Source organism: Athene cunicularia (assembly GCF_003259725.1).
Source record: "Athene cunicularia isolate RWA chromosome 18 unlocalized genomic scaffold, athCun1 chr18_part1, whole genome shotgun sequence".
Taxonomy (NCBI): Eukaryota; Metazoa; Chordata; class Aves; order Strigiformes; family Strigidae; genus Athene; species Athene cunicularia.
In genome coordinates, this window is record NW_020799123.1 from 13,360,990 (window position 1) to 13,374,253 (window position 13,264).

The 13,264-nt window shown below is 44.7% G+C and overlaps 1 protein-coding gene across 1 annotated transcript in view; it reads left to right on the forward strand.

Moving 5' to 3' along the window:
- Positions 1-13,264, forward strand: part of ASPSCR1 (ASPSCR1, UBX domain containing tether for SLC2A4) — a 53,281-nt gene that overhangs the window by 5,094 nt on the left and 34,923 nt on the right. The window contains exons 3-7 of the mRNA XM_026861329.1: positions 3-277; positions 612-723; positions 4,844-4,944; positions 12,306-12,363; positions 13,173-13,246. Coding sequence (XP_026717130.1) covers positions 3-277; positions 612-723; positions 4,844-4,944; positions 12,306-12,363; positions 13,173-13,246 — 620 coding nt within the window. The remainder of the gene's footprint in view (positions 1-2; positions 278-611; positions 724-4,843; positions 4,945-12,305; positions 12,364-13,172; positions 13,247-13,264) is intronic.

The following is a 13,264-nucleotide window of genomic DNA, read 5'->3' on the forward strand; positions in this document are numbered from 1 at the left end:
AGCCGTGTGGGCCTCGCGTGGTGCGGCACGAGGGAGCTGCGGGCATCCCCGCCCAGGTTGTTCTCCAGGAGACTTTGGTCAAGTCAACGCCCCCGGTTCCCCCGTGCCAAGTTCCCTTCGCTTTTGGGACCGGTACCGGGTCCCGTGCGACTCCCCCGACGTCCCTCCCCACACGTGCGCTGCTGCCGCCTCGCAGCTGCCCGGACCCTTCTCCCTTACCTGGTGGCTCGACCGTTCGCTTTTACAGCGTCGTGACCAAGAGGTGGTTTGAGGGGCCGTAAGAGAAAGTAACTTTTTAACAGCGGGCACCAGGCTTCAGCATGTACTCAGGTGCCGTTTATCTCCTACAGCCTGAGGTGGGACATACTTTGACCATTTTATCCGTGAGCTCTGCAAACTGCTCCTCTCTGGGACGCAGAGTAATTTTCATTGTTGGCTGTTTTCTGCGTTACCCGTCGCATGTTGTTGAATCCTGCTCTACAGCTTCCAGTCACCCTGCGGGGAAGGCTCTTGCCCGGTCTCTGGACGTTGCATCACGGCCAGTCCCCGCAGTGTTCTGGAGGTGCCACTGGATGTTTCCTGGTGTCTTCACGGGCTGTCATCTTCTTTAGGTTCCAGAGGAGCGTGTTGGATCTCTCCTTGCAGTGGAGGTTTGCCAGACTGCCCAACAATGCCAAGCTGGAGATGGTGCCGGTCTCCAGCAGAGGGGCAGTCGGAAGCACGGTACGTTCATCTCGCAGTGTGACCCCGGTTGTGTGGTTTTCAGTTGGGCTGGGTGTGAGCTCCTCACATCTTGTGAGCAAGAGCGTGGTTGGGCTTAGCCAACGCTGGGTGGAAGAGCACCCAAAGACTGGTTGAGACATGGTGGAAAAGGGTACTTGAGTAGCTGGAAGCCTTTGCTTACAGTCTGTGTGATGGTGGAGTTCCAGCCAGAGGAGAGGGAGATCTGGACAGCTGCTGAAAAACCAGGACTCATGAGTGTGTAAGAAGTTACACAGCAGGGATGACTTTGCTCAGCAGTTGAGCTACTAACGCAGTTCCCTTTCCTAACTTCCATTTCAGCTGCCATTGTCTGCCTCTGGATTTTGACTAAATCTCACATTCTTACAGGATTCTCTTTTGATTCTTTGCCAGCATTGCTGCTCACGGTGTGTTCATGCAGCTCTAGAATTTGTTGTGACGTGTGCTGTGTTCAGCAGTTGTTGAATGTCCCTGTTTAGTATCATCTACAAAGGGGCTTACGGGTGCTGTATTCTGTAGGAATCACTGTCACATTTAGGATATTTAAAAATCTTTTATGCATGTCGTTGTAACAGTGGGAGGCATAACTGTTAATAAACAAACATTTTAAGTGGTGAAAATGATGTATGATCTTATTGAAGTGGCCTGGGAGTGAAAATTTATCTACCACGAAGAGTCATCTCTCTTCTCACTGACTTCCTCATATGGAGTTTCTCAATTTTTGTGAAAGCTTCAGGTCTGTTAATGCCTGTCTGCCAGATTGTGTTAGTGGTATTTTGTTGTAGACAGTGCTTTAGCTGTCACAAAGATAAACTGATACATACATCGAAAAGTGAACTTTGTAGTGTGAGCAGCTTTTGGAATCTCTGCACAAGTTTACTGTGGGCATGCCGTGTAGTTTTGGGGGTCACTGATGTCCATGTTTTTCTCTGTAAAACCTCCATGTGCTTTGCTTTGGCCCTAATATTTCCTCTCTGACTTTGTGGTAGAAACAAGTTTGTGCTCCAAATGACGTATTTAGTTAAAAAAATACCACAAGCTGGTAGCATCTGCTTAAAATTTTCAGTTAAAAAAAGTTGTGATGGCATGGAGTTTGTCTTCCAGAGGAAAGTGTTTCTATTAAAATGTTGTAGTGATGACTTGATCTGACATTTGCATCCAGTTTGGGAGGTATACTGAAGGAAAACAGTGATTTTTTTTTTTTTTTCCCCCTGTGAAGACGCATTCAGCATATCAGAAAGGGTGAGAAGGGCTGTGCACTGTAGGAGAGGGGCTATAACATGGAATCACTACTTCAGACCACAAAAGAGAAGAGCTAATGAAAGTTTAAGTTGTTACTGTTTAGCTGTATTTCAGCAGGAGAATCTACAGAAGTGAAGGTTCCCTTGGAGCGCTCAAGAGTGCCCTCGGGAAGGTGCAGCCAATGGACTCGTGAAGAGCTCAGCCTAAACAGCTGCTGACCCTTAAATCAAGAGCAGAGATTTCACCTGAAAGAATTTTACAGACAGTGTAAGAAAATACTCTGTCCAGAGCAATTGACCAAAAGAATTCCCTGCCACAGGGAACTAGTGTCAAGTAGTGTAGGAAGCTTAAAACATCCGGATAACTGTGACCAGAACGGGCACTAGTGTTGCGCCCTTACCCAGAGGCGGTGGAGACGTGGCCTCAGCCGTGCCGCCCGCCCGCAGTGATGTTGGGAATAGCTTGGCTGGGTGTCTTTTGTTATTGCCTCTTACTGAGATAACGTGCACGGAGGTAGGTGTGCTTTCCTGGGGGCTGTGGGCAGCACTTTCCCCTGAGACAGAATACACATTTGAATAAATCCCAGGTTTGTTCAGCAAATCTGATATTTTTAAAATAGAATGGGTTTGGATTTGCCTTTGCATGTAAAAGCCATTGATTCCAGTTCTAGCAAAAAATGGCTCAGATTGCCCTTGTGATGGCAGGTGATCCAGGGGTGCCATCAGTACAGTTCTAGTGTTTGGCCTTTTGTTTGTGTGTTTGTAAACCTGGAAGATAATTGGTACTGGTCTCTCTATTATTTTCTGTAGAGCCTGAGATTTTTAAAAAAACTTTTCTAATTGACTGAATAGGACTTTCGTGACATGCTTAGCTTTGAACTGTTGCCCAAAAACTGAGGCAACTGGTAGTCTGAATTTCTGGGCTGGATTCTTATAGAATGGTGATGTCAGCTGTCACCACTCTGCTGTAGCTGAGAATAATCTAAGGCTTGTCTCCAGCATAGGAGAAACCAGGAGGTTGTGTTAGTGGTGGGATGAAACAACTTAGTTCTGTTGGCTAATTGTTGATGATGCCACTGTTTCCTTTATGTAGAAAAATTCCTGTCTCTAGCAGATGACAATTTGCAGTCCTGCGAGGACTGGTAGGAGCCGAGGCAGATGACAAACATACTCCTCCAAGGACATCACAGTCGGCTGCTGGAGCGTGTGGTGTCTGTTTTGTCCCATCTCGCTCTCACCCCCCTGCTCACACACACGTCGAGGGTCCATTGAGAGCTGGCGGGGACACGTGAAAACACAGAATGAAAGCAAGCTCCTCTTGGTATTCTAGGCTAGTCTCTCCTTTGCAGACTTTTGAATAAGGCCAATCTCTGGGCTTCAGAAAACCATAGTTGACTAGAGATGCTAGGTGCTGGCTAATAGGGACTTTTTTTTTTTTTTTTTACTTTAGACAGGTGAGCTAATTAGTTAGACATTTTGAAAAAAAGGCTGAATATTCTCTGAAAGGTAAAGATAACACCTGGAGTGCTCTGCCCTTCTCCATCTCTTGGTCAGCTGCTAGATTTTTCTCTTGGGACCATCAGGAGTTTGAAGTTCTTCAGGATTTTCCTCAGTGTGTGTTCATTTTAGAAGTGCCTTGGATCTTTTTTGGGGGCGAGGGGGGGAAGCAGTTCTCTGAAGAATATGTAGGATCTGCATGAGCACTGGCTAGTGAACGCGAGTGTCCTCGTTCCAGGTTGGAAGAGGCCTGCTAGAATAGACAGCTGGCTGTCCTTTGCCTTTTACTGCAGGCATTAAAGAACTTGATAATTGAATGTCCAGAATTATTTTTGAGATTTTTTGATTAATGCACTCTAAAATTGTCTGTTAAAATTCAGTGTTTAGGAAGCATTAGTGAGTTGCAGATTACACATGGTCTCTGTGGGCTGATGGCAGTTGGTAAGGTCTTCTGTAACTCAGAGGTAGATTGGAACAGTCTTCATTGTTTCTCTGTTGGGATGTGCAAGTATACTGCTTGTTCTGCCCCAGGGAGGTTCTGCAAATTGATGCTTAAGTCGACAGAGCTCTGTGTTGATGTTTTAGTTTATGCTTCTGTATCAATCCTGTCTGGGTTGTTGGTATTGATCTTGTATGGTTGTGCAGACCCTTGCTGTAAAGCTTCAGCGAGTGTAAAACAGAACATCTCAGCTGATTGTGCTGACACGTTATTTGGGACACTTGCATCAGCCTTTCTCTCTGTGTTTCAGTTTGGGGTATGGCAGGGAAGAGGGGCCCAAGGAAGCTGGTTAATAGTCGAGGATCACCTCTCCCACGCTCTAATAGGATGTCAGGCAGCAGTGCCAAAACGCCTCCATGTGTGCAGAAGGAGCTCCTGGCCACTCAAACACAAAAAGGAGGCATACAGAGAGTAAAAGCAAGGATGGGCAGCCTGGGAGGAATAAAGAAGCCTTGTCTGAGCATCCAGTGATGAAGTTTCCCCTTCACCAGGGGGAAGTCACACTTGACCAACTTGATAAGCTTCTGTGATAAAATGACTGACCTGGTAGGGGAGGGAGAGCGGTGGGTGTTGTCTAGCTGGACTTGGGTGAGGCCCTTGCTGTGGTCTCTCATAAGATCCTCATATATAATACTCATATTCCTAGCAGAATTGAACTATTCTCTCCATTAACTGCTAAAATAATAATAATTGGATACCCCTCTGCATGTTTAACTAATGTAATCCTTCGCAGTACGTGTTTAGAAGAATGCCATGGGGTTTTGGACAGCAGGTTCTAGAGATCATTGAAATATTAAAAAGAAGTTGTGAAGGAAAAAAAGTTTTCATTCAATTTTCAGATTAATTCAGTGTGTTTTTCCTGTAGGTTCGGATTGCATTGCAGTTAGATGATGGCTCCCGTTTACAAGACACTTTTCACTGTCAGCAGGCTTTGTGGGAACTTCTCAACCATTTTGCAAAGATCAGGTGAGCAACGCAGTGAGAAGAATACTTGTTTGGGTGGATCTCTGCATAACAGGAGTTAGCTGTTACAGTGATCCAGCTAAGTCCTGCAGATTTGTAGAATTTGCTTTTATTTTACAGTGGTTTTTCCTTTGCAACGGAGATGTTTGCCTTTTCCTTGCTCTTTCGGCTTTGACAGTCCATAGTTCAATTGTAATTTTAAAATTCTGGAATAGCAGTCTTGGTTCAGGGCACCAACTGGTAACTGCTAAGGCCAGGAAGAAACTGTACTTGGATATATTGCTGCACCTGCCTTTTACACAGCCTGTTTGAAGTCAAGGTACTGCCAGCTGAGACTGTAGCCTAGATTATCCTGCTCACCAGTACTTCTGTGCTGTCGCTCCGTGTGGTGGAGGGGGTTCTTTCTTAAGGGGGTTGCTGTTGCTTTTGAGACTTACTGTTGTGGAAGTTCTTCAAGGAAGTCTGGAGCTCTCAGCAGACTATGGACTCTTCAAAAGACTGATTAGATCCTGTTTGAATGGAAGAATTTCTGGTCCTGTATTTGTAGAATATATACATGGGTTAGAAATCTTACTATGTGAGTCCAGTCTACATTCAGTGGTTTCTTTTGTCTTTAGTTTTGACCTAAAAATACTGTATTGTTTTGAAATGACAAGCTAATAAACTCTTCAGTTATTTTTGTCATGGCTTGGAGGATGAAGCCTTGAAGCTGTGGCAGCCATTCTATTCTGAACTGAATTTCCAAATTTCATTTTTTCTATTGTAGTTGGCTTTACCTTTCTCTTGATAATTTTTTTTTTCACCAGATCTCATATTTCTACTTCTTCTCTCTCACATTCCTCACCTTCTGCTAGTTGCTCTGTAGCATTTGAATCTCTTGCTCACCTGTACAGGTGCTGTGCTTTGGTATTGTGCAAACGTTGTGTTAATTTCTCTTCTAAAGAGACAGTAATGCTCTGTGTCAAAACTTTTCAGGTCTCCAAGGCTGTGGTGCTAGAAAAGGGACAAAATGAGGAGTCAGTAGGGAGGGTGATGGTGCAGTAGCATTCAGATAAGCTCAACCTTTTAGCCTAGTTACCGGATGCACAGTGATGGGTTATCACCTGGTAGCTGAGCTGTACTAATTGACTGCTTAGGGCTTATGCGTTAATACATGACAGTACATGTTAGTCTAGTACTACTTTAACTGAAGTTTAAAGTTGGGTGTTTGACGCTGCAGCGGGAACAGCCTGAGCAGCACAGTTCTGGGGTTGAGCTGGGTGACGTCTCGTTAAGTCAGGGTTGCACAGTTGAATTGTGTGATTGGAGCTGTTTCCAGGGTGAAGGAACTAATTATTCCAGCCTCCCGGTGATGTTCGTTTTCTGCTACCCCAGCTCCCTGACTGGCCCATAACAAGGTCAGAGGAGTGGCTAGTGCTGGCCCAAGGGAGGGGGTTTGGATTGGGGGCATCTTCTGTGCAGCAGTAGGGGATTGAGCAGTTAGTGCTCACGTCCTGCCCTCCTAACTCCTCTCCTACCATTTGTGCAGCTTTGTGGAGAATTGGCTTAAGTAGCTAATTCAGCTGAAGACTAGTATTTTCCCTCCTTCCCTTTCAGGTGGGTAAGTCCCTAACCCAGTCAAGGATTGCCTTTCCTAGGCAGTTAGGACGAGAAGTGTCATGTGTCTGGAAATAAGGATCCAAAAGGAGGAAGCAGCAGATAGGCAGGAATGACGTATGTCAGTTTTTCTACTCAGTGTGTCATCAAACCATAGTCCGAGGAAATGCTTGAGGTAGTCTAGTGACCCTAAAGGGATGTAAACGAATCTTACTTATCGTTTTCTTTTTGTCTTTAACGGTCAGGGACCAGGTCTACACTCTGGCATTTACTCTGAAGTCAAAAGGGACAGTCTTCATGTAAATGCTAGAGACAAAATAATTATTTTTCTTTCAGTCGAGGAAAGAGGCAGGCAAGAAGGGCCAGGTATTGTTCTCCTGGGTGCTTTAAGGCCCCTCTTGTACCTTCCTACACACTTTGTGCCCTCCGGGAGGAGAAGAGTGCCTGCCACAGTTTGGAAACTGCTGGGCTGGTGGGGTGATAATTATGGGCAGTTACAAACAGCCTTTGTGTGGCTTTCTTGCGCATTAGTTGGTTATTTCTTTGGTTTAAATTTTGAGCTTTTTATATAATTTTGCTCCTTTGGAGTGGTTTTATTTGTTGCAGGTTATTGTAATACTAATAGTTAATGTCCATGCTGCTCTTTTTAAAGTTCTAACTGCTACAGTGTGCTAAGCATTATTAACTTCAGTTCATAAGACACAGCTGTTCTTTTCTGCCCTCTGGAAGCTGAGCTCAGATGTTTGGATGGACTTTGCAAACTTTTGATTACATTCAACAAGCAGCCGAGATGCTGTGTGTGAGTTAATCACAAACCAAGCTGGATCTATAGCCACCCCTATAGATTTCACGGGCTGTGCTGCTTTTTATCGACTCAAGTTGACTGACTAGTCAGCTAGTTGTTGACTTTTGCTGAATCCTTCCTTTGACTTTCCAACTGGAGACGTTTTCCTGGAATGCTCAGCCGCTCTAAGTGCGTGAGGGGAAGTATTCTAAATCCACTGGAATTTCCCCCGGGTTTCCAGCGTCCATCTTGGCTAATTGGGTCTGAAGAAGGTCTGGAAGCTATTGTAAGGCTGCTCCTCCTCTCAGCGTGCGGCAGTCCTTGCACAAGATGTTTACAGGCCCTGTCAGATCACTACATGAAGGAATCTAATCTGCTTGCCGTTCCCCTTCTGAAGAACAGCACATCAAAGAAATGACAGTGTGTTTGATGTGTGTGCTTGCCTCAGTGAATGCATGTAACGGATTAACAGCAGCTGGAGGAGGAGCCTGCTGGCTTCCAAGAGTTATACAAAAATAAGTCTCTGGGGGATCTTTGCTTGGAGTCTGTTCTGCAGAGACTGGTTGAGGGCACAAGCGTTGTGTACCCTTTTAGCATGAGGCCTGGGAGAACTGTGGCTTTTCTGTCTCCCACTCTTGCCTGACTGGCAGCTTCAGCAGCTTTGTAGACTGTTTTACATAGTCGTGATTGCAGTCTGGACACTTGAAGACAGTTTTGACAATGACTATGACTCTTGCTACTTTTGTGGTTATCATTCATTAAGTTCAGATATTTTCCATACGTTTTTAGAAGGCTCTTTAATCCAAATAGTTGCTTGGATTGAAGTGGAAAGCAGTTGTGGAAAGGTGAATGAAACTGAATAGTCAAATCTGTTTCCTCTCTGATGGGTCTGGGTGGTGAGGATGTGTGTTCTGCTGTGCTGTGGCTTCTCTCCTCCTAAATGGTGATCATCCACCTTTTGTGATAGACAGGCAGCTTGAGCTTCAAGCTTTTATTCCTCTAGGCTGTTTCATCTGCATTCTCTGTGATTCTGTACTGTTTCCTCCATGTCTCAGCAGTCCTTTCTCTTCTGTGCACTTTTGTCAGGGATTCCTGTAGGGATGCAGCTGATCCTGATTGGAGGAAAACCCACTGAAAATGAAGTAGGGATGAGCAGCTCTCCTGGGTCGTCTGGCAGAGCCTGAGCGCATGGAGCCTGCCCTGGCATGCTGAAAATGGTCTCTTAGGTGATACTTGGTTCCAATCAAGATACAAGATTTTTTTTTCTGCCTTTCCTCATGAAGCATTGGCCTTTGGAACTTACTTGGTTACTGCTGCAAAGGAGTGAGGGAGGTCGGAGCCTGGGTCTCGAAGCACAAGGTTATGTTTGTTCTGTGTTGAGGACCTAATGGCTCCATTCCGGCAGAGCATTGTCTACGGCTTTCTGCCCCTGACAGAGAATAACTCATTGCAGAACCACGGATGGTGGCTGACCTGTCCTAGTGGTGTCTTCCCTGTTATCCTGAGGTAGAAAGTTATCGGTGACTCATAATCTGAAGCTTGGATGCAATAGCTCCGGTGCTCCGGGCCTGTCTGTCTTCTCCGCACCAGGGGTTTGGTGCCGTGGCTGGGAGCTTCCCCCGACAGAACAGCACCTCAGGACTGCAGACCCCTTGGGGCTTGTCGCAGCTGGGCTGGAAGTAGTTCTCAGCCCCTGACTTCCCTAGACCAGACCAGACCCTCAGGACTGGTTTTACAGGTTGCTCTGAATTTGCTGATTCCAGGAGTGGAGCTTCTCAGTTTCATGGTGACTCACCTTGTCCCATATCACCCTGTTGTTGCATGCTTTATTTGGTAAGGCTTAAGTTTTAACCTCTAGATCAAGACAGGAGATAGACTGCTATGATTAAACAGACGTCTCAGTTCTGGTCTGTGCTTAACAGGTTTGCTCCCCTACATCCTCCAGCCGGAAATCTTTGATCTGCTCTTGCTCTTGAGGGTTACTCAGTGATTCAGTGTCATAATTTTCCAGGTGGCTCTCTCAATCCAACTATTTCATTTACATTTCATTGAAGCTGAGTTTTGAGTCTAAATGTAAATGTCCTTGATGAATTTTCCCAGAACTAAATGCCTATTTCCCTTCATTTGCTGCTCTGTAGGCTGGTTGACTCCCTCTCTGTTCAGTTTGTTTTGTCACTTTGTGCTGGGCTAAACAGATTTGTGTTAAAATACTATGTAAGATGTTGGATATATATTCTTCTAAGTTGCTCATTTGTGATGTGTTTTGGACCTAATAGAAAGACTACATAGGATAATACTGGCAAAGCTGTTTTGTTAGTAACTTTGAACATTATGGTGAACTGGGATCATTGGAACCGCTGCACTGGCAGTAGTCAGGTGCATTTGGGTTGCAGACTTTGGCTTCTGCTGCGCAAGCAGATTGCTGAAGTGCTAAGGGTTATTTTCTTCTTACCTGAACAGAAAACCTTATCCCTGTCTTAAGGCAGTCTTTCCATAGTTGCATGCCTGTTTGTGGACTTACCAGCTGTGAAGTAGAAGCAGTAGTCAGTGTGGCCACAGCACAGACACTGTAACCTGCGTAGTCACTTCAGAACTGGATGCTTGGCTGACAGAAGGGACTCTCACTGTTGCCTATGGGGTCCTTTTACGTTGTGGAACTCTGTTCATTAAACCCCCTTCCAGGAGAAGTCAGAGTGGACCCAGCCTTGATGACTGCCATCCTTTTCTTATGGTCATTCCCTGTTCCTTCCCGCAGATCTGACACTCACAAATTAAAGCACCAAATAGAGAATGAGTCCCTGAAGGTACAAGTGGTAAGTGTAAGTGATAAACTAGATACAAGCAGTCTGACTTCCTGCTTAAATTTTGTGGCACTTGGACACCAAGTTGATGAATGTTTTGCAAATATATTTAGGAGAATGACTGCTACAGCAGAATTACGAACAGTGCAGAGAAATGATTGAAGTAGAAATATCTTTTCAAAGCTTCTAATTTCCAGTGAAAAATGCTGGATTGTTTTTTGGGCTGCCAGTGTCCTGCAGGTTTTGGTTTTTCCTGTGAAGTTCACTGCAGACACTACAATCTGGTGACTTAAGAGGCAGTTGAGTGCAAGTGTTTACATAACCCTGTAAGTCAGTTGTTTGCAAAGCTCCTCCTGAGTTCAGTAGCCCACCCCAGCGTAATAGGGCATAAAATGACTTCAGGGACCAGCCTCAGATGAGCCAGGCTGTGTTGCTTTACTGGGCTGTCGGGTGGGTTTCCTTAGCCGATGTGCAGGGGGGTGGTTTCTCTGTGAGTCACCCAAGGTGATGGGTGATCGTTTCCTGGTGGGGGAGGCTTAGGAGAAAGCCATTTTCTTCTCTCCAGAGACGGGACTCCAGAGCGCGTTAAGATCAAGGGAGTTTACCATGAGGAAGAATCTCGGCTGTTTTGCTTTTGAGGATAAACCAGCTGTTGCAGTGCAGATGGTGTATGCAGCCCCTTACCGGGGGTGTCCCCGCGCAGGACACGACGTGCTGGCGGGAGCTACTGGGGTGTTACTGAGGAGGGTGAATCTCCTTGGTTCTTATCTTGTTGATGGGGAGTATCCTGGGATAATTTTCTCACCTTTTATTTTGTCTTTTCCCCTGCTAAATTAGGCTGAAACTTTTGAATCTAAAACTTTTGAAAAAAACACTCCTGAGAGTTCATCGAATCATAGAATTCAGCCAGTTACCTCTTCAAGCCACCACTGTCCCAGGGTGGACAGTATTCTCTTGGTCGGCTCTTGCCATTGGTGTGCTTTTGGGGGACAAGCAAACAATTTTTCTTAATTTCATGTTTTACCATGTTCTCAGCTGATTTCAGGTTGAGTTTTGCTTTGACTGCTGAAGGGGAGATGCACACGAGAGAGTTTCTTCTGCTGTTGAATCTAAGTCTCTCACTGATTTCAGTCCTCCAGTGTAATATACTGGTTAATTCTTTAAGGCTTTTTTTTCTACAGACATCTGAGGTTTCCTCACTAAAAGTGTTAGTCCTTCCCCCCCATTAAGAACACCCTGTTGGTAGGGTTTTCCACATGTACTCTCTTTTTTGAAATTACATGATCTTGGATGTATGAGAACTGAGACTTGCTGTGACAGGCAGTGATCGTCTTTTCCCTGTCCATCTTCCATTTGATCAAGTGAATATGTAATAAAGCTTCTCTTCTACTTGAATGCCTCAGAATTGCTTATCTAGAGGAAAAAGGGAAGAGTAACACCTTACTATTTTTCCCTCTTCTCTCTGCTGAGAGTCCTTCACTTATATCTTCCTCTGCAATCCTGTCAGCAGTTTGCATCTCTGGTAGTGTGTGTCCTGCCTCCCTGAAATGCCCAAATGCAGGGTGATCTTCACTGCGTCTGCTGCAGCAGCCTTCCCTTTGGCTTTGTTTTGTCCCTGATATCCAGAATCTGAAAGCTTCTACTGTTTCTTTTTTTTCTTTCATCTTTTATTTTTTAATCTGTCTGATACTAAGGCAAATTCTTTGTCCCCAGATTACTTGCTTTAGAGCAGGATTTGGTTCTGTCTGTTTGCTCTGCATACATGGCAGGGAACTGACCTGTCCCCAAGGAAAGCACAGCCCAAACTGTAATAAACTATTTAACTCAGATAAGGGATTAAAAAGAGTAAGTATTATTAAGACACATCCCAGATCAGGTACTGAGGCACATGAAGAATGATGTGCTCCAGTTTATCTAGTAAGATTGACTAATTTCAGAATTAACTTTAATTATTTCTCCTTTGTTTTTAAACTTTCAGGGCTGTTTTTAAGGAACAGTGAATGCATTGGAGCAAATTCTTTACCCTAATGTCTAATAAAGACTCTGTGAACTGTGTGATGGTTGTTGCTGGAGGAACGTAAAGGAGAGCATTGCTAGCTAATTTCACTCCTTACTATTGCTGTACTTTTTTGGAGGGGGTAGACTGTTCTACAGATGCTGCAATATTTTGCTCTTTATTGCAGGGAGTTTATGGAACAGCCTGGTGAATTCTCTCCAGTCTGTATTTACATGCGAGATGAGGTAAGTCAGCAAAGTCTTCTTAACTGTCTTTTCTCCTTCTGTCCCTAAAAAATAAGAAAAACTCAGCTCTGCTTTCCAACCTGGAAAGTGTTTCTTTTGAACTTTCTTGAGAGGGGAAGTAGAAAAATGTTGGTCTTTTCAAAGCATGACGTGTCCGTATGGAAAAAAGCTCTCTTGGAACGTAACCCTGGGCCGTTTAGACCTCTGAGCCCATAAAATGAGCTCAATGACCTGTTTGTGTTTTTCTTTCCAACTTCTTTTAAAGCTCGAGTCAAAACAGTGGTTTCATTTTAATAAATATTTGCTTTTCTCTGTTTTGATCTTTTGCTATTAATGTTTTGTTTAATATTTTGTATGTGTGTATTATGGAATTTGCTCTCCCTAGCTGTCCCCTTCACTTCCCACTGACCTCTGTGGACAGATCATCTTTATTCTGGAACAGGTCATGACAAGCAGATGGGAGGTGTCTGTAATGAAATCGCCTGTCTTTCAATTCTGAGGTGTTGTCTGTGATTTAACACGAGTAATGCTTTGCCAAGGTGGGATCCGATTTGGATGTATGCATGGGATGGAAGTGTCAGTAGGTCACCTTCCCTTGAGGTGATTTAATAAGCAGTGAATTTGGTAAAGCAGTACAGGTGAACACAGATGGATTCAGGTCTCATTTCCAACTGCAGAAAGTGTGTTTGGAGCTGTTTCTGGTGCTGTGTAGTGTTTCTTTTGATGGAAGCTTCTTTCTAGACAGAGCAATTTAAATGCTCTCCCAGGTAGGCAGTTGCCATAATTACTTTCCTTTGGTTTTGTTGCAGATAACAGGAAAAGATGCCCTAGAGAAGACAACACTGAAGTCACTTGGCCTGACTGGAGGCAGTGCCATCATCAGGTTGGGAGGAGCAAAGTT